Raw genomic sequence first — 25410 nt, forward strand, 5'->3', positions numbered from 1 at the left:
CACGTCTGGGCATACCCTACCAAATTAAGGCGAACAAAGCAAACACAAGAAGATGATGGACGGAGTGCTGAAACTTTTCAGACACTCACCCCCAGTCACAGATCTGGGTTGAATCCATCATCATTCTTTAGCCCACTTTGCCACCTCAGTTCAGACCCAGAAAGGTCCAGGGAAGACATGACTTGTCAGTTCGGGCTGGACTGTTCCCATGAGGCACAGGGTCAAGACTGATTTGCATATAACTGTGTCTGAACTGGGTTGGCAAAGTAAGCTAAAGAACGATGATGGATTCAACCCAGATCTGTGACTGGGGGTGAGTGTCTGAAAAGTTTCAGCACTCTGTCCATCATCTCCTTGTGTTTGCTTTGTTCACCCTAAGTTGGCAGGTTATGCCCAGACGTGGGCCTCTTGCTCATTTTGCCACTGGATTCAACCTAGCCTGGCTGAAGAGGGCTGTTAGCCCGAAACTGGTCCCAGGATGCTTGTTTCTGGTCCAGGGAAGACATGGCTTCGCAGTTAAGGCTGGACTGTTCCCATGAGGCACAGGGTCAAGACTGATTTGCCCATAGCTGTGTCTGAACTGGGGTGGTAAAGTGAGCTAAAGAATGATGATGTATTCAACCCAGATCTGTGACTTGGGGTGAGTGTTTGAAAAGTTTTAGCACTCCATCCATCATCTCCTTGTGTTTGCTTTAAACTGTAATAGACTCAGAAATTGGTGCAAAATTCTAATCAGGCCACTCTGCAGTCACAATGCATCTGGACTTGAGTCATAGAGTTCCAAGACCATCCATACACTGGCAAGTCCATGAGATGGCATTTCGAAACCCAACTGGTCATTTATTAATTAGGGAAGCCAAAGAGCACTACTTCCATGAGAATGCATTGCAAGAGTTGTCTAGAGATACAGTCTGCACAAAAGCCAAGATGGTCAAAAGGGATGAGTTAATATCACATACGCCCACATGCTTGAGGTAAGCCAGGGAGAGGAAGCTCAAGTTGGAGCACTGGATATACCATTTACCAATCTATCACAAACACGACAGGTCGGGAAGAACCAACAGGGTTGTTCACCAGGCTAGATGGGTACTACAATAAATGTTGTTTAGTGAAACTGCACACAAAATGCTGTTCACTAACCAAAAATATTATGAATATGCTTACAATGCAGATGCGGTACTAGCACGCAAACATACCAAACTTTAAACTTGAAAGGGGGGACGACTTTTCACATGACAAGCGTACATTATTGGCCTTTTCACAATTTCTTTTGTTCTCTCTAGGCTACTCCTCAGGGCAACTAACAAATAATCGAAGAATATCTAGCCGTTTTACCTTCCAGACAATAGAGCCAAATGACTTAAATCCAAATGGTGGAGGCTATTGCATCCAAGGAGGTGTGAATGGCCATCAAGCAATTACCGAATAATAAGGGTCCTGGTCTAAATGGATTTACTGCATCAATTTATAGGGCCTCATAGAATTATTAGCTGAACCCAAACTAGAGTTTTTAATTACTACCTCCACTTGTGAAGGGATAGATACTGTAACTGAATCCATGTTTACCTTACTATTAAAGACTCACAAGACTCCAACCATTGCTGCTCCCACAGACCCATAGGAATATTAAATACGTATGCAGAGTGGTTAACTAATGGCCTAGTTAATCAACTAAATTCAGCTTGGACTACCCTGATCACTAAATACCAGGCTGGCTTTAATCAAAATTGCCACACCTGTGACAGCATCTTCTTTGGCAATAGCAGAATAAACTAAATAGAGATTGCGCTTCCTCAGGCTAGAAGCGGAAAACATCTTTGACAGGGCTGAATGGATGTTCCTGACAAAACTATTGGCCAAGGAAGGACAAGGCAGACAGATGCCAATACTCCTTCCAGCTAACTTTAAAGAGCCTAGGACCAGAAAAACAATCAATGCAAAATTGACTGCTACTCTGGCCACAAGTAGAGATACTAGACAGAGCTGTCCCCTCTCCCAGTAAAGTCCCTGCTAGTAAAGTGTATACACTATAATCTGCCTTTACATGGCAAGGCAAGAACCCTAGAGTTCCAAAATCAATGCTGTATAAACAAACAAGAGATTTTAATGGGTTTCCCAAATATAGAGGCATATTTCTGAGGTGCACAGATTAGGCCCACACTAGAATGAAGTTGTAAGCAGTACACAAACCCAGCACTCTGGGTAGGGTAAAACTATTCAGCAATACTCCTTTATATCGCACAGTGGTTTCCACCCAAACACTGATGTGTGGGCGCAAATGCCCTCACTTCTCCTAGTGTTTTATTGGAGCACTGGGATAGGGCAATACATGAAAATAAGGCTACACTGTACCCATCTCATGTGACACCCATAATCCATAAACCTATTTTCCCACCATGAATGGTAGATAGTAGATTGCGGCAATGGAGACAGAGCTTACCCTCACTTCTCAGGGAACTATTTGTGAATGAGAATCCTAGGAACAGAGAGAGTCATGTATGGAAGACTTGAACCTGTCTCCAGGGGAAATCTTTTACTTTTCCATTGGCTTCACTGGACCCACTAAGAACCAGGTGGAACAGAAGGGTCAGGGGAGAGTCTCCTTAAACTGAATAGTAGAAGGGGGAACTGCAGAGACACAAATACATGGATAAGTGAGAAATGAAGTTAGGAGTACAAATATTTTAAGGTATATGGGATATAATTTGGATCAGAGCAGCTAAATCCTCCTCATGTTCTCAATACAGGGAGAACACATAAAATACCTATGCATATGTATTTTACTCTGGTTTGACTGTATGTCATGTTTGGGACACTGATATATGTTGGAGAGCATGTACTAAGAAAGCTTATATAAAAACTACAGAAGTACTGGAAATGTATTTAACACATTTTGAGGGATATGACCAGCATTTCTCTTGAGCTTGACCCGCAGGTGGTATTTTTTAGCTGCACAAAGACAACGCCTATCCACTGATGTCAACAAAGGCTAAACTGTATTCTTCTAGCAGCACAGTTATCCATTGCCCAGTCCTGTAAATGGGATGAACTCCTGATAAAAAATGTGTAGTGGGCCATAATATGGTCAATGTATGCTATGGAAAGTCTACTGCAATGGTACATGATAAGATGCATACATCTGAGAGGGCATGGACCTCTTTTAATACTTATGTAAAGACACTGGCATTGACAAGTAATGTGTATTCCCTAATGCCAGTCGTGGTGCAATGATCAAGTTTTTGTAATGAAAATTGACTGGTTAATGGTTAACTACAGTTAACTCAGAGAACATCACAGAGACCCAACATGTTGAATGAATAACTTATTATGTTAAAATGTTAGTTAAAACAACTAATGTCTTGCTCACGCATATTTGGTTAATTTGAGGAAACACAACCGTAGCTGTAAGGCAGAGGTGAGACCGCCATTTTGGTTTATTTTGAGGATGGTATACAATCATAAGTCTGTGGCACTGTTTGAATGAAAACTTATAAAATGATTAAAAATACATACAGACATAGTGGCCATTACAGCACATATCATATGGAGCAATAGGTTAGGCCACTTCTAGAATTAGCTGTGTTGCCCTGTTAGTGACAGCACTTTGCCTTATCACATGTCCACATCGTCCTGAAAATACATGAGTTCGCTTCCTGAAAATAAACAATTGCGCTTCAGTGTCGGACTAATTGGGCCCTTCATTTAGTTTTGCATTTTCCTCTTTCTTTATGTCTTTCCTTCTCCTTTTTTATTTTGTGTGTTTTGGAGCTTCTGTTAGTTCCCCAGACAGCTTGTTTGCTGCTCATTTTATATGCATGTCACCGTATCCTGCTCAAGCCCTGCTTCTAAGCTATGCAGCCAATATTGGAATGGCATTGTCCATGATGTAACATTGTTTTACCATTCCAAGATGGACACAGCATTGCTTCTAAACATGGTGGCCAAGTTGAAAGCTAAAAATGATGCACCATGCACAACACCATTCCAAGGTGGTAAGCAAATGCCTGCCCAGTTTAGGAGGTGGCTCTATTTGTTTTTTCTAGTTTTAGTCATTTAATTTATCTTGTTAGAGGGAACTTTCAGTTATAATGTCAGCCCTATTGGTGTTGCCAATGCCTGTGTGTGTGCCTAATTTAAGAAAGGATATGATTGAAAGATATTACTTTGATAAGTAAAGGAGCTACTTATTCCCAATTGCGAGAGTCCAACTTGTCTAAAACTACTGCCCCCCGCCCCCGATTTCCCAAGAGGATATAGGAATTTGCCATAATTACACATAATTAACACATTTTATTGCATTACAGCAGTCTGTTCAGATGCTTCAATGGGCTCTGAAAATTATGCTTCGAGCCTTTGCAGAAAAGCATCAGGATGTTCGAGAAGTAAAGACCCAACTTTATTTTTGCTAACATAAGCAATCTTACAGGTTCAGAGACTTGAAATCTTACATGCATGGTCCTCCAGCTGATGATTAAAAGGGAAAACCCAACTACTGCTAATGTGCTGGGTGTCCAACAGTAACTCCAAAAGTTAATGACTCTGGGTGCAGACTAACTAGAAGAGGAGGGAATATCCCTGAAGATGTAGGATGACTCGAATGCATGGGGCTACTCTTACACAGAGGGGCAGTATATGCTACTGCTCATCTGGGGTGGATAGATAAGATGGCAGCTACCTGGGCTCACCATTATCAGGTGGTAAAGAACGCATATGACAACTATTTGATAGCTACTCAAGACTCATCAGGAGCTCAAGTGGGGCCTATCTTCCTCTGTGTGACAATAAAAACACTGGTCTTGGTTAGGATTGTTGACTGTAGGCTATTTTTAAATAACAGTTGGTGGAAAACCAGTCTCTTCAGTACAGGAGGGTATTTAGGCTGATCTGTTTTATTGCAAAAAGCAAGGCTGCACTCACACCCAATGCTTTGTCTTCTGGTAATGGTAAAATCATCTGCGAAAATAATTATTCACTTTAATACCATTAATGACAAAGGCGCACATTGACCTTACTTAATAGCTGTAGGCTTGACACCTTGACTCTAGTCATTCATTTTCTGATACTTCTTTGTGTTTTTTTAGCTAAGGTGCAGGCAGAAAATCTGTGGTTACTTTCAATTCTCTGGCAATTTCTTGTCAAAGTCAGTCAAATCAAAGATAGCTTTATTCGATTTCTATATAAAAAATCATAAAAGCACATTAAAATTGATACATACAATAAATACACAATAATAGAGATCGAAATACATAACAATTTAAGTATATCATACTAAGATTATGTAACTCAAAACAGAATTAGTTTTAAGCCATAGAGGATCTGCATCTGATTGTAAATTTTAAAAACTTGGATACAGCGTTTATTGACATTTCATCTTCTAATAAAAGCAACTTAAAGAAAGCAGGTCTACACTGTCTCAAACCCCAGATCTTTAACAGAGGTATCAGATATCTCTTCCTCCCCCATACATAAAATGTACAGAACAAAACACAATGAATTGTGGATTGTGAGGAAAAATCATCACATGGGCATTTAATTAAATTAATCGACCAATCGTTAATATCTGGAAAGGTTAGCAGCCTAAAAAAACTACCAATTCTCAGCCGTGCTAATAACATTCTATTGTAACTAGAATGCTCGGGGGATAAATAAAGCTGCAAACCAGGACCCTGTAAAAGTAAATGATGTTGAATATCTGCGATCCCCCAAATACCCGCCCCATAAATGGCAGTTGACACACATTTAGCCTTGTAAATATCCATCAGGATACGAACAGGCCTACCCCCCAATTTATTGGCAAACTGTTTTACTGCGCCTATTGCACGAGCAAATGCAAGGTTCCTTGAGCTAACGGCAGTTGTCCAGGTACCTCTTTTGTTAAAAACAATCCCTAAGTATGAAAAAGTACTTATTTGTCCTATCTTGGACTGGTCTAAGAAAGTATCACAGGAAATCTTATTTTTAGATGAGCAGCACATGGTAAAAGTTTTCCCAATATTAATTTTTAAGCCTCTTGCTCCCATATATATTGAAAAACTAGTTATCGCCTTTTGAAGGCCTATTTGGGTTCTTGCCATTATAACCGCATCATCTGCGTACAATAAAATCGGCACCGCCTTGCCATCAATTTGGGGATAATCTACATCTAGTTTTATTAAAAAGTCTGCCACACCATTTATATACAAGTTAAAAAGAAAGGGTGCCAGAATACAGCCCTGTCGAACACCTTTCATTATTGGAAATTTGTTGGTGCATTCACCTTTTTTTCCAAACCGCACCTTTGCCCCTGCCCCTCTGTACAACTCTTTAATAAAATTAAGAATATTTGAGTCGATACCAAGCCCTATTAAAGTGTCCCACAAAACCTCATGACTCAAACAATCGAAAGCTGAGCTAAGATCTACAAATGTCAAAAATAAATTGCCCTTTTTTGCCACCACATATTTACCAATTATTATAGCCAGATTAAGTCCTTGTTCGACAGTACCCACTCCTGATTTAAAGCCATACTGGAATTTAGAGAGAACACCTCCCTCCTTGGCCCATATCTGCAATCTATTTAATATAATTCTACCTGCCACTTTCATCAAGGAATCAAGTAGTGAAATGGGCCTATAACATTTAGGGTCATTTCGATCTCCCTTTTTAAAAATGGGCACTACTTTCGCTTCCTGCCACGTAGATGGAAATCCTATATTATTATAACTGTTTAGCACGTTTGTCAAGAGCGGGACCCATAAGGAAATATTATCCTTATATATGTCTATGGGAATTCCATCAGGTCCTGGGGCTTTGTTGTTAGAGCTGTCTACTAAGGCTAATTCCACCTCTGAAGTGGAGAAAAAGATCCCCAGAGGAAACGAAACAAAAGGGACAGGCTCAGTGTCGATCAACTGGTTGTGGCAAATACTTTCTAAATTGACCAATTCATCTTTCTTATATAACTCAGTAAAATGATTAACCCATACAGGCTCCTCTATAGCAATCTCTACCAGGTCAGAATTCCTATCGACAAAAAAAGGAGCATTTACAGCTCTCCAGAAAGCAGTATTATCTCTCAGAGAGCACGCCTTTAATAGAGCATCCCACGCAGCCTCCTTCAACTCTAATCTCCGTTTGTGTAGTGTAGTTTTATAAGCTACTCTAGCAGATCTAATATCTTGCAAATTTTTAGGAACTTTTTTTAATGTCTGCTTTAAATAGGTATGCGCTTTACTACACTCCGAGTTAAACCAACCCTCCGCCCTATGTCTTTCCCCTTCCCGTACTGTTCCTGTCAATTTATTACCAATTTGTAGGGTAATCTTCTGGAAAGCTACAGTGACCGCAATTGGGTCAGGGGTTTCCTCTAGGCACGTCATAAAATTACTGTACTGACCCGCTACTAGGCTCTGCAAAAAGTTTGTGGGGTCAAACTTACTCCATTTTATTGCATAGCCATTTATTCTTGCCAACGATATAGTATGGCAATATAAGTTTTCAACTACGTTGGATGCTGATCTACTAATCACCCCAGTATCGAAGGTTGAACCGATCGGAAAATGATCGCTCAGTGCAATATCCTCTGTTTTAAACGTCAGGACACTATGATGATAGCTTGTAGTAACCAATGTGTAATCTATAACAGACCTTAAACCCCGCCCATTAAAGGTGGGTTGGAAGTTAACCTGGGGATTGCATAATTCGTTTGCAAAACCCAGGTTCCAGTCATAAATTAAATTGTTAAACAAATTTCCCAGCGTAGAATGCTCAAAGTGCGTACAGGGATCACCAGTAGGATTAACCATTCCACATATATCCAGGTTGCTATGGGGACATAAATGACAATTAAAATCACCCGTCATTATAATGCACCTATCATTATACGCGGGGCCTGTCCCGTTTCGTAAAGAGTTATTTAAATATTCCAAAACTCTTTTTTGATCTTCCTTGGGTATATTATTATACAAGTTTACAAGGGTGATATGTTGGTTTCCTCCCACTTTAAAAAAGAGTACCTGATAATAATTTTGCCCCCCAGTGGTCTGATGCTTAATGGTCAAATTAGCAGTATTAGAAATATATGTGGTGAGGCCACCAGAGCATCTGCCCCTCCTAGTCTGGGAAGCTGTAGAAAAATACGTACGGTACCCAACTAGGTGTATTTCGACCTGTTCCCAACACTCCTGAAGGCAAATAACATCATAGTTGTCAATAAAAGCTCGAAAAATAGGGTTTTTTACCTTGTTCGACAGACCCGCTATATTCCAAGATAGGAGGGCTAACTTCCCCCTTTGAACATCAACTGAAGTCCCTAAGTCTAAGGCAGTGCCAGTACATATATCTAATTCTGTGGGTATAGGTACAACGTTCTCTCCAGGATCCCCCACTGGAGTGTTTTGGGGTCGTTGATGGGCTAGTTCTCTTTCATCACCATCACCGGCATGTATAAGCACTACATGCTCCAATCTATCTGGTCCCTTTACCGATGGACACAAAGTGATGGCGGCCACAACATTTTCTCCATCATCCCCCACTGAAAAATTTTGGGGTCGTTGACAAGCCGATTCTCTTTCATCACCAACGCCAGTATGTTTAAAAACTGCAGGCTCTAGTCTATCTGGCCCCTTTAGCAATGGACACAAAGTGGTACCGACCACTGCTGAATCGTTAACCCTGCCCTCATGTTTAGCTTTTAAAATACTATACCCCAAATAATTGGCTCTTCTGTTGCGCTTACTGGGCCCCTCACAACAGTCATACATAGCCCCGATGATCGGAGGGAGTCAATCAACCAACTCCAAGCAACTGTACCTATTAGCAGTCGGTATTCCTCTCCAGTTATCCTTAGGTATTTCATCACTGGTTGTTTGCCTTCCCCATTCCCTCCAGTCTGCTCCCCACTCTTGGTGGCCTACTCTGCCCCTGCTCCTATTATAGTCTGGACCAGAACGACTCCTGGGAGGGTAAAAAAAGGAGAGTCGTTTAGTTTCAATCCCTTTATTTATGCCCTGCATGTCCCATGAACATATATGATCGACCGTACGTGGGTCATCAAAATTGACCAAAACACAGTCACCCTGGATTATTTTTCTCCTATGCCCCACCCAGGGGACACTACGCACCATTAAGATCTTGCTCGACCATTGTGGAGGTAGTGGTCGATTAATATTAAGCCAATATTGTACCTTATTTTTTAATGACCAACTAGACTCCTCGTTGTGATTATTCAACTCTGGGACCCCGGTCAAAACCACCAAAAAAGGGCTTACTTCTGGGGGCAGGTCAATAGCTAGTTTCCCCAATGGGGGTCCCCAAATACAATCCCCATTTGGGTCCAATCCAGTAACCTTGGATGTATTAACCAGCTGTCTGGGGTTCACAGCGGAGGTGTTAGGATTGTCTACCAAGTTTTCCTCTGAAACTGTTGGATTCATCAAATTAACATTCTCAACTGGAGCAGATGGTTTTTTTGCTAGCAAGCCCGTTTATTGTTTTTGTGACTTGTCTTCTTACCCCCTACCTTTGATACCCCAGGATTAGCAGGAGTCTTAGATATGGCAGTCAATTCAGTTAACTGCTTCTCTATACACTTTAATCTGTTCTCTATCGGAGAAAGATACATTTTAAAGAGCTCCCTCATTTTTACAAAGAGTTGATTTTCAGCTTCAACAACCTCACTGTTCTCAGACAAACTGGCCGAAACCTCTACACTTCCTGGATCCAAGGCCACATTTTTCGCATCTGTATGCGTAGGGGCACGGCCATTCTTTATTTGTTGTTCTAATTCGTCCCCATACCTTATGGGTAGCTCACATGACAAGTCTATCATATTTGGGAGACTGTACTCATCTGCATGGACTACTATGGGGGCTATTTCTTTGTTGTGCTAGTCTGGAGTTATGGCTGACGCGAAGTGCCCCAAGGATGATCGTTTTGCCAGTGCTAAATCTTGGGCTTTTCAATCCATCAAACTATCATTCCATCCTTTTATATTTCAGTCCTTTTATATTCCAATCAATCTATCAAGGAACAAATGCTTCAAATCCTTATTTCACACAATCTCAACAGCCGACGCGTTTCGTCCCCTCCTGGGACATCATCAGGGCTGTATGAATTCAAGCGTAGATACTGCCCGGCTCGTCTCTCACCACGGTCTATTCCGTCTTTCCTGCCTTTGAAGCAAACATGTTTTTACGGATTTATTTCCCGTGTTACTGCGCGCAATACACCCGTGACAGGTAGAGAGAGGCAGAAGGGTGCGACGATCACACAATCGACGAAATCAGCAGGGTTAGGCAAAATTACATTCCATAGAGTTCAAATGGAGTTAAAGTTTGGATTATTATTACCATAACAACAGTAACTCGATTCTTGTCATTTGTCTGTACTGTCACTACCCATAAGAACGGAGTAGAGGGAACTAAAGACTAGCAGTAGAAGGCCCTCACTAGTATCTGGAAGAGGGGAGAGGAGCAGAGGTAAATCCATTGGGAACAGCCACCATAGGTAGATTTGTTAATACTCAGTAGTTACTTTAGGTTCAGGCTAACCTTTAAGTGGGAACTAGAAGTGCTAAAGGAAGACTCTAACCCAGAGGGGAGACAGTGACTGTTTAAAGGCAAACCACACAAAGTAGGATAACTTGAAAGCGGTCATTCTGTTCTTCAAGAGACCTGTTGTGCCTAGTTCACAAAATGATTATAGTGCAGTAGGTTTGAATCATATCAAAACAAAAGCCATATTAAAAAGAAACATCCTAGGGTACAGACTTAAAAGAAACTCACGGTACACCCCAGGCACTGTAGGGAACTGGCCCAGTAGGAACATCCACAGCACTTCCCACGAAGAACCTGTCTAGAAACCGAGCGTGATCTTTATTTGAGATTCCAAGTTGTACCATGATGAATCTCTCCTGCCGTAGAAACTATTACAACGGGTTGTACATGTCTCAGAATGTAGGCCTTCAATGAATGCCTGTAGAATACCCATTGCACATTACTCAGAGCTTATAGGGCAGGCCCTGTAGGCTTCTGGCTTGAATTAACTGAGCACAGCAATGGAATTATGAATAACTGAGAATGAAAAACATGCTTGATAAATGCCTAAAAGGCCCAGAGAAAATAAACGTTTTACAAATGAACATTACACTCAGTAGGACCAGTAAGCTGCATTCCTACCTTCTTCCAATGTGATGCCCTCAATAGGGATACTGTGAAATGGGCTGCTGTAGCCATCTTTGTCCGAGGTCTCCTCTGCTGCATCACAATGATGCTGGTTCTCCTTGGTGTACCCTTCTGTTAGGCGTTTCACGGGGTCCTCAGTGCTTTCAGGGGCTGCCATCTCAACCTGGGGAGCATCTGGAATCTGTCCTAAGGGGGACTTAGCAGGTAAGGGAGGAGAGGGCTGCGGGTGACCCTGGGCAGCTGAGTTGAACACAGGCGAAGGTATCTGATAGGCTGGAGGCTCTGGGGGTGGGTAGAGCAAGCCTATAGATGGGAATGATCTCTCAGGGCATTCAGCCGTCTTAATGGATGGGCCAGCATTGTGAGATGCAGGTGGGGCTGTGCCTGCCTCCTCGGAGTGCGTAATGTGCCCTCTATCTTGCTGATCACCTTCAAAGTCAGGAAGGCAGAGCTCACCAGCAGAGGAAACTGTGTGACAGGGGTGTGGCGATATCTGCAGACAAGCTTGGTCAGCAAAGGGTTGTGGTGGGGACTGCGGTAAGTAGGGAAAGAGGCCTGCCTGGAAGGTGGTGGGCAGCTGTGGAGACCATGGGACAGGACTCGAGGGCAGCTTGGTGTGGGCTGCATGGAACGGAGGTGGATCTCCAAGAATAATGGGCAACAGGTTCTGGTGCGCCAACATTTCACCCCCCATCTCAAAGTAGGAAGGGGGATAGTCATACTGCGAAGGGGAGAGGCTAGAGAAACCCCCGCCGTAGGGACAGTCCTGAGAGGCAGGATAAAATGGAGATTGGTCCATGGGCACGTCTGGGAAGTAATGATCTGCTGGCCTGGCGGGTTGTAGACAATGGTATAAGGCTGTCTGATGGGTGGGTAGCACCTCCATCTCCCCCTCTTCTGGACTGAAGGTGTGCAGCTCTGTGAAGACCTCTGTCTGGGCATCTGGGGGCGAAGGATACCGGTGCAGCATGATCTCTGAGCACGGCTCGGCCTTGAAGATCACTGGAAGGCAAGGAGAGACCAACGTGTGTTTTATAAATGGCTACCTATGATCTGAGTCAATATATACTGATCATAAAAGATCATGGACCTTTAGGTTTGCTGTAAACACTGAGAAAAATCAGGAAGCCCATGAAATATAAAATATGCATTACACAAAATATCTGAAATGCAGATCTCTTCCACACTACACACACACTGCTGTAACACCCACCAGGCAAATACTTGAAGCACTGGGTTGGACTTCTTTTCCTTCTACCATTGGAAACATAGAAAAATGCTTGGACAGGGCAAGTGATTTTCTTGTTGCCATACTCGGGGACCTCGAGTACCATCGTCCACTGCAGGAGGAGAAAGAAATAGTGGTTATGGTACAGAACATTCGTGAAGCTTCAATTTTATTCTGGGTCCAGTGTTCTCTGGCTGGTCCTGCATAGGCCTTGGAGTCAACTTAAAACTGCGAAGGCCTTATCCTGCAGCTACAAACTAAAAGGAGCTTTAGCAGAGTTTGGGAAGGGTAATGTACACATGATGGCTAGGCCATGGGACAATTCGGAGGTTATTTTGGATTCAGGTTTACATCTATTTTATAGGTCACACATTAGTGGAGATCATCTGCGGCCTTTTCAGTGCACAGACCAGCTATTTCAAAATGCAGGTTCCCATTGTTTCATGGGATTAATTATTACACCCGCATGGAGGTCGAGGTTTGTGAACAAGAATGAGGTTTAGAACACAAGCTATGTAAAGAGAAAGGGGTTACTCCTAGTTAGGGAAAAGAATAAGGCCCAAAGCACAGTCAAACCAGATGAACAAGAATGGAAGTGTAGAGTGCAGCACTGGAACCGTAAAATGGTCGAACGTAGACACTTTGGTGTGGTGCTGGAGTATTTACCTCTCTGCAGTCACTGGATGTTGAGAAGGACTTCCTTGAGGTCCTTCATCTACAGGGGATGATTTTTGCTGGAGACTAGGGCCCTTAAAGCTGGATAAAAGTGTCTTAACCTGTTGACAGCTTGGCCGCCTGGCAGTATTTGTTGGTATGATTCGGAAGCAGAGAGATGGTGCAGTTGTGTGGATTGGAGTGTTGCTCTAGAAGAAGAATTGAGGAATGGTGACTGGCCGTCAGTATTAGATGTCATCTGTGCTATTTTACTAGAATGTAAACAGGGGTCTGAGACAAGGGGCTGTTCACCAATTTAGAGGCCTCTAATCTTTTCCCATGCCCATATGTTTATCAAAATCTCTCTTTTGCATGTTGTGAGAACTGCTAAGGGCATACCATGAATACATACACATTATAAGGCACATGACACAACATGCTGGAAAGTGTTAATAGATAGACAAAAAGGTCAAACTACAGGCTTTCCAGTTTCTTTACGTCTGTGAAGCACCACCACCATACCATTTAAACACTGTTGCCACTTTAGTCTCTGTCAATTCCTCACCAATACTTCAGCACATTAGTCTGGGGGCACTATTAGCACCTTACTGTTTTGCAACTCTTCCCCCAGTAAAGTGCGCCACAAGCAGAATTTTTAACTCTTAAAACTAGAACATATGAAACAAAGGGAGCTGCGCTGACCAGTTAGTTAGCCATATAGGTAGCAACAATCAACCATGGCAAAAAATGTCAAACCTGTCCTGCTCCCTTCGTCTCTCTCTTTCTTTCCAGTCACTCTCATTACCTCTTTCGCACTCTCTTTTCTTCCTCTTGCACCTGTTGCTCTCTCCCTACTGCCATAAATCCCTGGTGACAGAGGAGACGGTCTATCACCTTAAAAAAACGACCGCCTATGGCTTAAGCTCCCCTGGGAAAGTGCCTCATGGAATAAATGGTCATAAGGCATCATAAACTTCAGAGGAGTATGGTGGTAAAGTGATCCAAGAAGCTATATCCTGCAATTTGAAATATCCTATCTTGCATAATTCCAAGTAAGGTAAAGATTAAGGCAATTACAACAAGGTAGATGAGTAATATGAAGACAACATGACAATGGTAATCAGTGAGTACACCGGGGAATGTCAGATTGAGGAAAATTGCAAGATCAGGAGGTGTAAGAGGTAGTCTGTAGGTGTCTTCACAACTTTGCAAAAGTAAAGGTTTACAGAAATGAAACCAACCTCTGCATGGAAGCTGGGAGATACATATAATGGGCACATCATTGATACAAATGAAAATAATGGAGAAACTGAGGCTCAAAAGGGGACCTGAGAAAGAATGTGGAGGGAGAGAAGGAGATTCTACTAGTTTACTCAACTGCAGAAACACAGGGCCCCTGATTAAATAATGAGGAGCGGGACCGGAGAAGACAGAAACCAAAAAACAAACACACGCCCCGCCTCCTCCACCGCTAGAGAGTCACTGAATCACTAATCAAAAAAGACTACCTAGATATCTCTTTATTCGAGTATTTCCTCATCTTTAAAAGAACAGTTTGAAATAACACCTCAATTACTGTTAGATTTTGTTTAGACAATTCAACTTTGTCACAGTTTCATTGTATTATATATTGTCATACACTCATACCACAAACACACCACTTACATCCTCACGTAAAAACATTCTTCGAGTCCCGTGTACATCAACAGTGCATATGGATGTTGTATCTGAGTACATATGGTAGCATCTTTTTCTCACTGATCACCAATAATATATATATTTTGTAAATCTCCCAAATCCTGTAACCAAGTCCTTATCATGGAGTTGTTGTGACTTCATATTGATGTCCTCTGGACATTTAAGTACTAGTGCTTGTTTCGTGACTGCGTGCGTTCTGGTGTCAAATGGACAACGCCGTACACTTTCTTCAGGGCACAAACAAACCAGTGTAAAATCCAGAGGATGGCAAAGGCAGTGACAAAATGCTAAGGCCTCCTGAACTTGCGCTGGGTTGGTCCTGAGTAGATCGATACTTGTCCGAACAGGATACACAATGGCATAACAGCCTTATCCACCATGCGTCTTAAAAATGATCCGTCAGTGAATTCAGCCTAATGTTCCTCTTCTGTTATTAATTTTAATAAACCAGTGTTATTTATGCCATAAACACTTCCGAGTCGCATGAAAACCAATCCCACAGTTGAACATATACCAGAATCTACTAGTGACAAAAGCCCTGGTGAGTCTTTTAAGACTAATAGGAAACACAGTTTTGTTTAGTAGGTTCTCCTCCCAAAATATCTAAGCCCAGGTCCTGGAATGAAAACAGAGAGGTGATACTTGGCCCAGTACTGGGATCCAACAGTCTTAGACACATCTCTGCTAGACCTCCTTAGATAAGAAAATCCAAAGGGAGGGAGAAAAAGTTACTCCTCTGTGGTCTTTTACCTGTACCTGAGTCTTGTACATGTTTCTCTCTGTTATTTTCAGACACTGATAAGAGTCTGACAAAATGTGAGTTTTTGATTCAGAGTCTTTTCTTGAAGTGTCTCCTTCAGGTTCATGTGGCCATCTCCTAAATATTAATTCATCATTGTTCATAGAGCAAAAACTAGGTCCAAAATGGCATCAAAGCATTATACAATATACATGTCATGCTTCGGGCACGCAGGGTCGAGGGTAGGTGCTGCAAGAAGCACCCAGCAAAACCCCTGCCACTGTGCGTTTCGCCTTGTGTGAACCCATGAAATTTGATTAACGTGATGATTAGGTCGAACCACCAGTGATATTAATCACAATTGGGTACCACTCTATTATAGGGCTACCACTCACCCTGAGATCACACGTGGGGTTGGTTTACCACCTTCCCATTGTTTTTTGGTCCTGAGAGAGCGCCAAGGATCAATTTGACCATTAAGGGCGCGAAACATGTTGACCTCTTTTTTTCAGCTACTAGGGGACATTGCTACCCCCATAGTAGTGCTAACCTACGGGTTTTTTAATCTGACGGGGGGAATCCTTATATTAAACTCAGTGCGATATCCCCTAGCCAGTTTTACTCATTTCTACACTCACTTTTCACCACCCCAGTAGGACACCCTCACACTCATCAAAAGGTGGGAAAAACCAAAAGATCTCTGCTGAAGTGACCAATCGAGGGACCCGCAGGGCAAAGCAGCGCTGGCCCAACAAGAAGCACCCGCCCGATGATGAAGCATGACATCCCCGGGGATGTGTGAGGGCAACAAGAAACACTCTTGTTGACTGTCCCTCATAACCAGTTCAGCACCTAGAAGTTCTTTCTCTCTCCTCTTGACACACTTTGTGCCTTATTACGAACAGTAACCCCCCATTTTGGAAGCATTAATACTCAGGTCTGCTTCAGCTCTCAGGGAACACCGTTCCCAATTACATTTTAGATCAATATCTTCATTATGATATCAGAGAAGGGCCTCATTTGCCATCTCTCCATGTCACTGCTGGCACTGAAGGACTGGTTCCTGAACAGTTTAATCACATACGAACATCTTGACTACTAATTAAAAAGTACCACTGTTTTAGGAATAACAATTAGAAAGTGATATGTATCAACTGGCTGATAATTTCATATTGGGTCTCACCTATAGCACTACGTGACCTGGACAACAAAAATTGTGATGGAAGCCACAATGACCAACCCCGCTGACAAATCAATTCTGATAACATTTCCAAATAGTGTGACATTACCCAGTCTGAATAAAACAACTAGACAAATGCCCATCTCATTAAAGTTGGTTTATATTTACCTGGACTTTTCATGGGTGGAGATGCCCCTATAGCTCTCTATTCTCTCCTTCACCCTAGTTTTCCCTCTCTCGTGATTTGCTTTTTTGCCACTGTCACCCGTCTTACTACATTTCCCTCTCATCTAACTCCTTTTTTTTTCCTATGGGAGGTCCCCGGCCTTTACTCATATTCGTCTCTTTTTTTCCTACACAACACTCCCTTTGAGCTTACTTTTTCTTGTGCTTTACCCCTTTCTTCTGGGAAGACAATATTTCTCTTGACAACTGCATCACAGGGAGGATTACTGAATTGAAACATCTGTTGCTGGGAAGTTTTTTAATGAGATAAGGTAGATTTTGAGTAGTTGATTATTTTATTTTGTCCAAAATGTTTCGTCTTAATTAAGTTTCAACTAGGAGTTTTGTCTAGTGGCTCTTCAAATTTAGTGATGTAACTCCTGTACCTCTCATCAACAAGGTCAGGAACCAAAGTGGACTCTTGTGAGCATTACTTTCAGCTATTGTGTCTTAGCTTAACATGTCTCATGAATGGGATCTGAATGAAGTCCTTACTTCTCTTCTATCATGCACAAATCTTTGGGGTCTATATCTTCTTATAATGTAGACCTACTTTATTGGATTGCAACATTCTTGTTTGATTCCATCAGCTAGGAGAGAGAATTACTGAACTACACTGTGTATATCCAAGGAGCCTTTTGCTGAGATAAGGTAGGTCCTACGTTTTTGGACTTTCAATTCCTAGTGCCAAGCCTTATTTATAAGTAGTAAGTATTTTACAAGTTTGCTCATTTGTTGGCTATGTGTGGATGCGTTAAGCCTGGAAAATGGCCTGCAAGGCCACTAATCTTAGGTGGATGAGTTGTTTTTCCTGATTCACACTAGGAGCAAGGAGAGTCTGTTCTTTAACTATTGTATTCTCATTTCAGCCAGTAGCTATAGTTTTAAGAAATATGAATAAGGTTTGAAGTGGAGCAGCATGGACAATCATCATGCATTTCGCATGCATGGTAATAAGGAGTAAAATACCTGGCACAGTGTCCACGTGACATTGTGCTCCTGATCTGACTGACCTGGTATGTTTTCTTGTGCAGAAGTCACTTGTCACAATGCCCCTGACATTTTATGTTGCTCACCAATAGAGTTTGTCATTTAGATGGTTTAGTTTTGGTAACCAGATTGAAACTCACTGGCACTTGCTTTGGTATTTTAAAACTCCTCGGCAGATTCTTGCCACTGTTGCCTCTCTCTGCTAAAGAAACGTTTATCCGTGCTTTGGTCACCTCTCGCACTGACTATGCGAATGCGCTGTACGTTGGTCTTGTTACCTTTTGAACAAATTGCAGGTTGTTCAGAATGCTGCCGCCCGTCTTCTTCTGGATCTTCCTAAGTGCTCCAGTGTTATGCAACGCTTGCGTAACTTACACTGGCTGCCAGTTAAAGCTAGTATAATGTTCAAGGCTGTGGCCATTGCTCATGCTGCACTTTACGAGTATGGCCCTGCCTATCTCAGGAAACGTTTTTAGTTTTATACTCCTGGCAGGTTTCTTCATTCCTCGAACATGCTCCTAGCGTCTGTTCCCAGGTTTCGACTGGAACATAAGGGGGTAGCTCTTTGGCCTTTCTTGCCGCAACATACTGTAATTCCCTACCTCTGGATTTGCGTCATCTCAAGAATCCTTCTCAGTTTAGGAAAAAACTCAAAACTTTCCTGTTGAATTAGCCTGTTTTCTAGTTCTCCTACGCTTTGGTTTCCTGTGACTCTTGGGCTCGCACCGGGACACTCTATTGAGTAGCTGTGCGCGCTACAAATCCCTTAACATAACATAACATAACATAACATGACAATGGTCAAGGCACGGACAAAGTTGCATGCTTTAAAAAGAGATGGGAATCCTGCCCCATCTGCTACATTGTATGTCGTGTAATACTGGAGAGGCACTAGCCCAGCAACAGCCTCTGATGGGCCAGAGGTATGGAACTTACCCACAAAAGCAAAGTCACAGTTTCCTGGTAACCTGGTTGCAAAGGAGCTGTGGCATACCAGAGGCAAATTAACTTGACAAGATTGGCTCCCTCCAAAAGTTGATAGCCAACTTTTAATTTGAGTGTTCTCTTTATTAAATGCATAGGTCACTCTGCTGTGTATAAGCTGAACTCTTAATCTTATCCATGGTTTACCTTTTAACTTAGAAGAGCTCTAGACACCTGTGTGGAGAAAAGCTGAAACTAAAGGAAGAATCATTAGCTGTCTCCTCTGGATTGGTGGGCACTATGTCCAAAACTGAGGACAAGATCTTCTAAACCCTGAAGAAAATAAAGGTGGTGCATCACCTGGCATATGCAGAACATGCTTGATTCAGACCAGAGTTAACGTCCAGCAATGAAGTCTGACAAGATTGCAACTAGCAAGATCCGAGGCCTGAGATGCTACCCAACTCAACTGAAGATTGTAGTGACATGTGGCAGTGAGACACATGATGGACCATGTGCCTCGGCACCCACCACTGAATCTCTATCCCTGAGTGAGGCAAACAAGAGGTGTGAGGACCCATGTCTCAGTGACTCACTCCATCTATGTTTGTTGAATGTCGCTGATCAGAATTGTGAAGGCTCATGTGCCTCTATGGTCACCTTGCAACTGTTAGCCTGCATGACTATAGCATCATTTCCATATCATATCTATAATCTTGCTTGACAGCAGAGCTGTTGCCAGACAATTACCAGGAGAGGGGCTTTGGCTCCTCCCACATGTTGTTAGCCAGGAGAACATGTTTTGATTGGGCAGATGTGTGCTTTCACACAAAAAATAAGCATGTTCTCCACACAGCTGTGATCATTTTGTTTATCTATCCAGTTTTCTGAGCTTGAACTATCAGGGGTACACATCTGGAATTGCAATGCTGTTAAAGTGTCTTAGATAATTAGATAATTGAAGTTAATCTGGCAGCAGCACAGACGGGAGGAAGGCAGTCATTAACCTGCATGGATATTTTAGTCCCGCTTGACAGTGCAAGCTCTTTTAACCTACACCAATATTATTCTACAGTTCTTTGCTTCCACACAAATGCATATCCTTTCCCATGCTATTTTCTTATAATGTTTCATATTACTGTAAAAAAGTCCTCTAAAGACAGAACGTTTGGTATCGCCAATGCGTGTTTCTTTTTTTAAAGAGAAAATTAGAAGTATGTTCATCAACAGTGCATGTGCCTTTAGACTCTTTTCCAGTTTTATAATGGGTTTTGTATATTTTCTGTTTGTTTGCATATATTTTGTATCTTTATTTGGATACTTCTTTCTCTACCTGTTTTAACATTTTCTGGGATTCTCACAGGTAGGTGGGACTATTCTGTGTTCATGAATATTAATTAAGAGCCTATCAGTGCCCATTGCCTGATTCAGCTTGAATCTTGGATTGTGTGGTCTCAAGGCAATACCTGTCAAAAGTCATATGTTCTCCATCTAAGCAATAAACTAAGAAAGGTATCCAACTGCATAACAGCATCTAATAAAAAAAAATAATGTTGCACTTGCCCGCAGCTTCTCACTTACAGGTGTAAACTGCATCGCTGTCTTGAATGTATGTAGGCTTTTAGGAGTCAGATTGATTGCTTCCAAGTATCTATGATACTTATCTTAGAATAAAGATGTGTGCCGTATGATTTCCTGAAATTCCTAGGTATATTGCTTTAATGTAAAAAAAAAAAGTCTTTCCAAAAAGAATAACACCGTTGTGGATATGTTTTTACTGTGAGTGATAAGTGAGCTAGCTGAACAAAGGGTTCTATCTAATAATAATAATCCACATTTGTAAAGCATGAACAATCACTCGTAAGGGTCTCTAGGCGCTGGGGGCCGTCGGGAAGATTAAGCAAGCTATTGCCCAGAGTCACATGGTGCTGGGCTAATCTGCCGCTGGCGATCGAACCGTGATCCCCAGATTCCGGAGGCAGTCACCCTGGCCGCGGCGCCACACCTCTTCCTCCACCACTCTCCAATTGCAAGTCCTGATTGTCTGATCATGCTACCCCCTAAAGTCTAAGCCCAGAAAGGAGATACATGATTTTCCAGTGAGTTTTCAGTAGTATATGGCTCTTTTGGTTTCATGGACAACAGCAATACTTGTGACAAGGATCGACTACTTGCCATTGAGAGCCACAGGCTCCACAGAACTAGCATGACAGTTTTTTTCTCTGGTCACTTCTAGTGTCATACCTCTACTGGCTTAGGGTTATGCAAAGAGCGTATACTGAAATTCTGATCATTAATGTGTTATCTCCACTGTTACACAGTTCCTTCAAATTTTGTAGGAGTGTGTATTAGATCAATAAAACCTCATAATACAGAGACTGAGTCTTCTTATATCATCAGTAAATGTTGGTTCAAGGCTCACAGTACTGCACCTACACTCATAAACTTCCAGAGTTGTAGATATTGTTGGTATCTTCAAACAAGTCCACTGTAATTCCCAAGGAATTCATTGAAACTGAACTAATACTTTCATTGGTTACTTGTGCATGCCCAAAGTTTCAGAAAGAAGAGAAGCAATAATACATTTTTAAATGTTTATTGAAAATATCTATCCCTTGTAAATAAAACATGAACTGCGATTATTAAAAAGGTGAGACACATCTTTGTTATTAGCATTATTAGAATGGTAAAAAAACACAAACAATTCAACCGTGTTATTTGTTCCTAATGTTACTTCTACCTACCCATCACGAATATCTCTACACTAGCGAGGACATGTCAGGCGTACCATTCTGCCAGACGTGATGGAACGATCTAACCCAATACCAAGGAAGCTGGCTCAGTGCATTAACAAATGCACCCCATCAGAGTGTGCAGGCCGGCAAACTTTTGCTTGTGTGGCTATCTTCCTTCTTAGGATGAGAATCGGGCCAGCAGAGCTGCATCTCAGTCACAGCAGCTTCCATGATAACTCTGGTGTGAAGTACCTCTCACCGAATTAAAGACAGACACGGCTTAAATAATAAAACACTGGCCTTATTGCATTGTGCCAAATATCATGGAATAAAAAAGCTGTCTCCTATGAGCACAAAATAAAGCAAGGACATCACGTTCTAATATGTCAGACCCTGGAATTAACAGTATAGACCATAGAACAACAGCTACCCAAAAATGAATACATGCGTGGCACTTTCTCGTATTAGTGGAAAACATGTTCAAACCACCATCTTAAAAAGATGCTAAGTTAAAAAGGAAAACTAAAATGAACACTAAGTGCAACCCCTACAACACCACCTTTCACTATTTTAATTGCTTGTGGTATGTGCTAAGAAGTCAGGGAGGACGAGAGCATGGATTCCAGAACAATTTACTTTATAAGTCATTCAGAGTCCCATAGTTCTTGCTCTGCCTCCTTTGCAACATTTCATCAACCACACCTTCTGGCCTATACTAAGTCACAATGTAGGTGGCTGTGAGAACGAAACTATGGGAAATGGTGGTGGTTGCTTAATAAGAGATAAGGTGGCTTCAGTGACTACCCAACAGCACATTCTAGAGCCAAAGCGTACTTTAGTTAGACCTTAGTGTTGAATATTCTTGGTGAAACCCTTTTAGGTTTAAGTAACCACCTCCTATCTAGGTCCTGGAAGCCTTTCCATGTGTCTACAAAATGTGGGTTGTGGAGATGGGCACATACACATTTACTCAGTGTAGTGATCCCTGTACTGCAGATCTACAGTCCCATTCTATACAACTCGCACTCCATGCCCACCCTTGAGCCTACATATGCATACCTGGACAGAAGACAGAAAGAAAGAGAACTGGGAGTGGAAGCTAAGTGGGCATGGGGGGCAGTAATTAGGTATGAGTGGGACTGTGAACATGCCTTGCCTTCCAGCTTTCTTTCTGTTTCTGTCAGATATCCTGCTCTGGAGGACACCCACAGGTGTTTATAGTGGAGGCGAGCTATATAAGGATCACTACCGTCAATAAATTGTACTTTTTGTCCAGGAATAGACTATGGTGACATTATACAATTTTGCTTGACCTGGAACACACTGTGTCCAACTCACCTCATTGCTCTTGAGTCTGTTCACTTCGGCTTTCTCTTCCCAGATCAGCTTGCCATCTGTGGGGAAAGGAGAAAGGTCAGACTCCATTCCTTGATGTAGCACATCATCCCTACTGTCACTGTGTGCAGGTGTAGATTGGGCACAGCAGGCTTCAGACAGATACAGCCATGTCTGTCTAGCTTCTCAGTCAATTTTGGTAACTTTCTCTTCTTAGCTCAGCTTTTGGTGTAGATAATCAATTCCTTCAGTTTTTAGAAAGGGGGTTGTATTTCAGACACACAGACATTGGGCCAGAGGGACATGGATACTCGAACAAGAAGCCCTGGACACAGATACGTTGGACCCAGGACTAGTTAATTTAGACTCTGTAATGGGGAGATACAAGGAAATACCAATACATGAACAGAGAGACATGGGAAATGGGACACAGACACAAGAAACTGCAACCCCGGAAAGAAGAAAGTGGAATATAGAAGCAAGGTTAGGTAAACAATGGTAGGTGAGGAAGGCAAGTGTCCTGAAACAGAGGGAAAAAGGGACACTGAAAAAAGGTACAAGGAGGCTGGGACAGAAAGACAAGTGTAGTGGGATGGGGGGGGATAAGCACTGATACTGAACACATGAGCATTGAGATAGAAAGATATTTTCCACAGAAAAAGGGAAACACTGGGTCTGAGAGATGACAAAGGGATGAAATGAGACAACCTACACATTTTGAGGGAACTGACAAGTCATGTGTCTGAGGTTGCAGCACTGTAGCAGTGTTTATACTGGTTCACGTATGAGCTATAAATGGCTGAGGCTAAGTTCCCCTATCTTACTACCACCAAAGGTAAAGATTTCTACTTGCTGGCATTTGTGAAGTATTGTTTTACTCCCTCCAGTAATGGGTGGACGGGGTGCAGCTATGGTGGAAAACATCCACTTACTAACTGTTGTGGCCACCAACAGGCACATGCATCAAGCTAAAATGTGCTCGCAAAAATAGTGAATAGCTATTTGCGAGCGCATTTTAGCATAAATGCATCAACCAAAAATATCAAAATTGCAAATATAAAGAATTGCTAAAATAGGGAAACAAGAAATTGCGATTCCTTATTAGCGTTAAACAAAAATGCGATAGAAAATAAAGAATCGCTAAAATAAATCGCAATACTATGCATGTAAAATCGCAAATAGCGATTTCCATGAAAATCGCTATTTAGCAAGTGCAGATTAAGGGGAATCACAATCAGGTGGTAAAAAAAAAAAAGCATTTATCAGCTGCAAACCATCAGAAGGGTATTTAAACTGACCCACGAGGTCATAGAGGCCTTTCACAATGGCATCACTCTATGGGGCAGATTTACAAGCCCCTTGCGACACTTTTACGCCGCCGTTGCATCACTTCTGTAACACAGCAGTGGCATAAACCATGCGCCACGTTGCGCCTTATTTGCAACGTGACGCATCTAGGGAGATGCGTCACATTGTAAAGCCCTGCACCACATGAAACCTGCGTTAGGTTTTATGTGGGCGTTCCTCCGCAGGGTGGGCGTTCTGTCGCAGGAACGCCTCGTAAAAGTGACGCAGTGAAATCTACAAGATATCACTGAGTCACTTTTCCGTCCATGCTGCGTCAAAACCCTGCGCCTGCTTGAAGCAGGCGTAAGGTGTGACGTAGCATGTTAGGCATAGGGCGCCCTCGAGCATTGCTGGAGTTGCGTCGTGCTTGCGTCACGACTCCAGCAATGCGCTTCCCTTATGCCATCAGATGCGACACGCATCACCAGATCCTTGCGCCACTGTGCGCCGCATTATAAATGCGACGCATTTGCGGTGGCGCAGGGAGGGAATTGCATGTCGCATCTTTTCTGGCGCATCCCTGCTAATTTGCAGGGATGCGCCAGAACTCATAAATCTGCCCCTATATGTTTGCAAGTAGGATGAGGATCCATGCAGCAGGCCAGGCCAGACCAGAAGGAGAAAACAGGAGAGGATATTCCGACTGCGCATCACTTTGTTGGGACAAACAGTAGAGGAAATATATGATAAGTACAGGCTGAACGCTGCAATGATACTTTACTTAATTACTTAATACCCGAATTGGAACCACTAATGCAGCGCCAGACACTGCCATCCCTACACATGTCTAGGTGCTATGCTGCCCGCACCTACTTGCGTCAGGAAGTTTCCAGGGGGTAGTGGCAGTAGCTGGAGGGGTATCACAAAGCTCCCTTTCACGGTTCTTCAAATCCTTCCTGGCCGTCAAGTAGCCCCGTTTCCTCATGTGATCGGATGCATAGATTGCACCCACGTAGCCATATGTCGCCCAGCAGACAATGAGTATATCTTCCGGAACAGAAAATCGTATCACTCAATCAATGTTCAAGCAGTGTGCAATGCGAAAAACATCATAACCGACATTGTAGCTCAATACCCTGGGAGCACCCATGATTCATACATCTTTCGACATAGTGTCATTCACACACGTCTGCTCAGGGGGGAATTTGGCAAAGGACACCTCCTAGGTAAAAAAATATACTTATTCACATGAC

General features: G+C 42.5%; 1 protein-coding gene across 1 annotated transcript in view; it reads right to left on the reverse strand.

The window, feature by feature from the left end:
- The window catches only part of LOC146870310 (uncharacterized), a 98532-nt gene that overhangs the window by 32523 nt on the left and 40599 nt on the right, over positions 1 to 25410 (reverse strand). The window contains exons 4-6 of the mRNA XM_085642625.1: positions 22874 to 22929; positions 12376 to 12502; positions 11157 to 12164 (exon numbers count right to left, since the gene is read on the reverse strand). Of these exons, the coding sequence (XP_085498751.1) occupies positions 11157 to 12164; positions 12376 to 12502; positions 22874 to 22929 (1191 nt within the window). The remainder of the gene's footprint in view (positions 1 to 11156; positions 12165 to 12375; positions 12503 to 22873; positions 22930 to 25410) is intronic.

The sequence above is a fragment of the Triturus cristatus genome, chromosome 1_1 (genome assembly GCF_964204655.1).
Source record: "Triturus cristatus chromosome 1_1, aTriCri1.1, whole genome shotgun sequence".
NCBI lineage: Eukaryota > Metazoa > Chordata > Amphibia > Caudata > Salamandridae > Triturus > Triturus cristatus.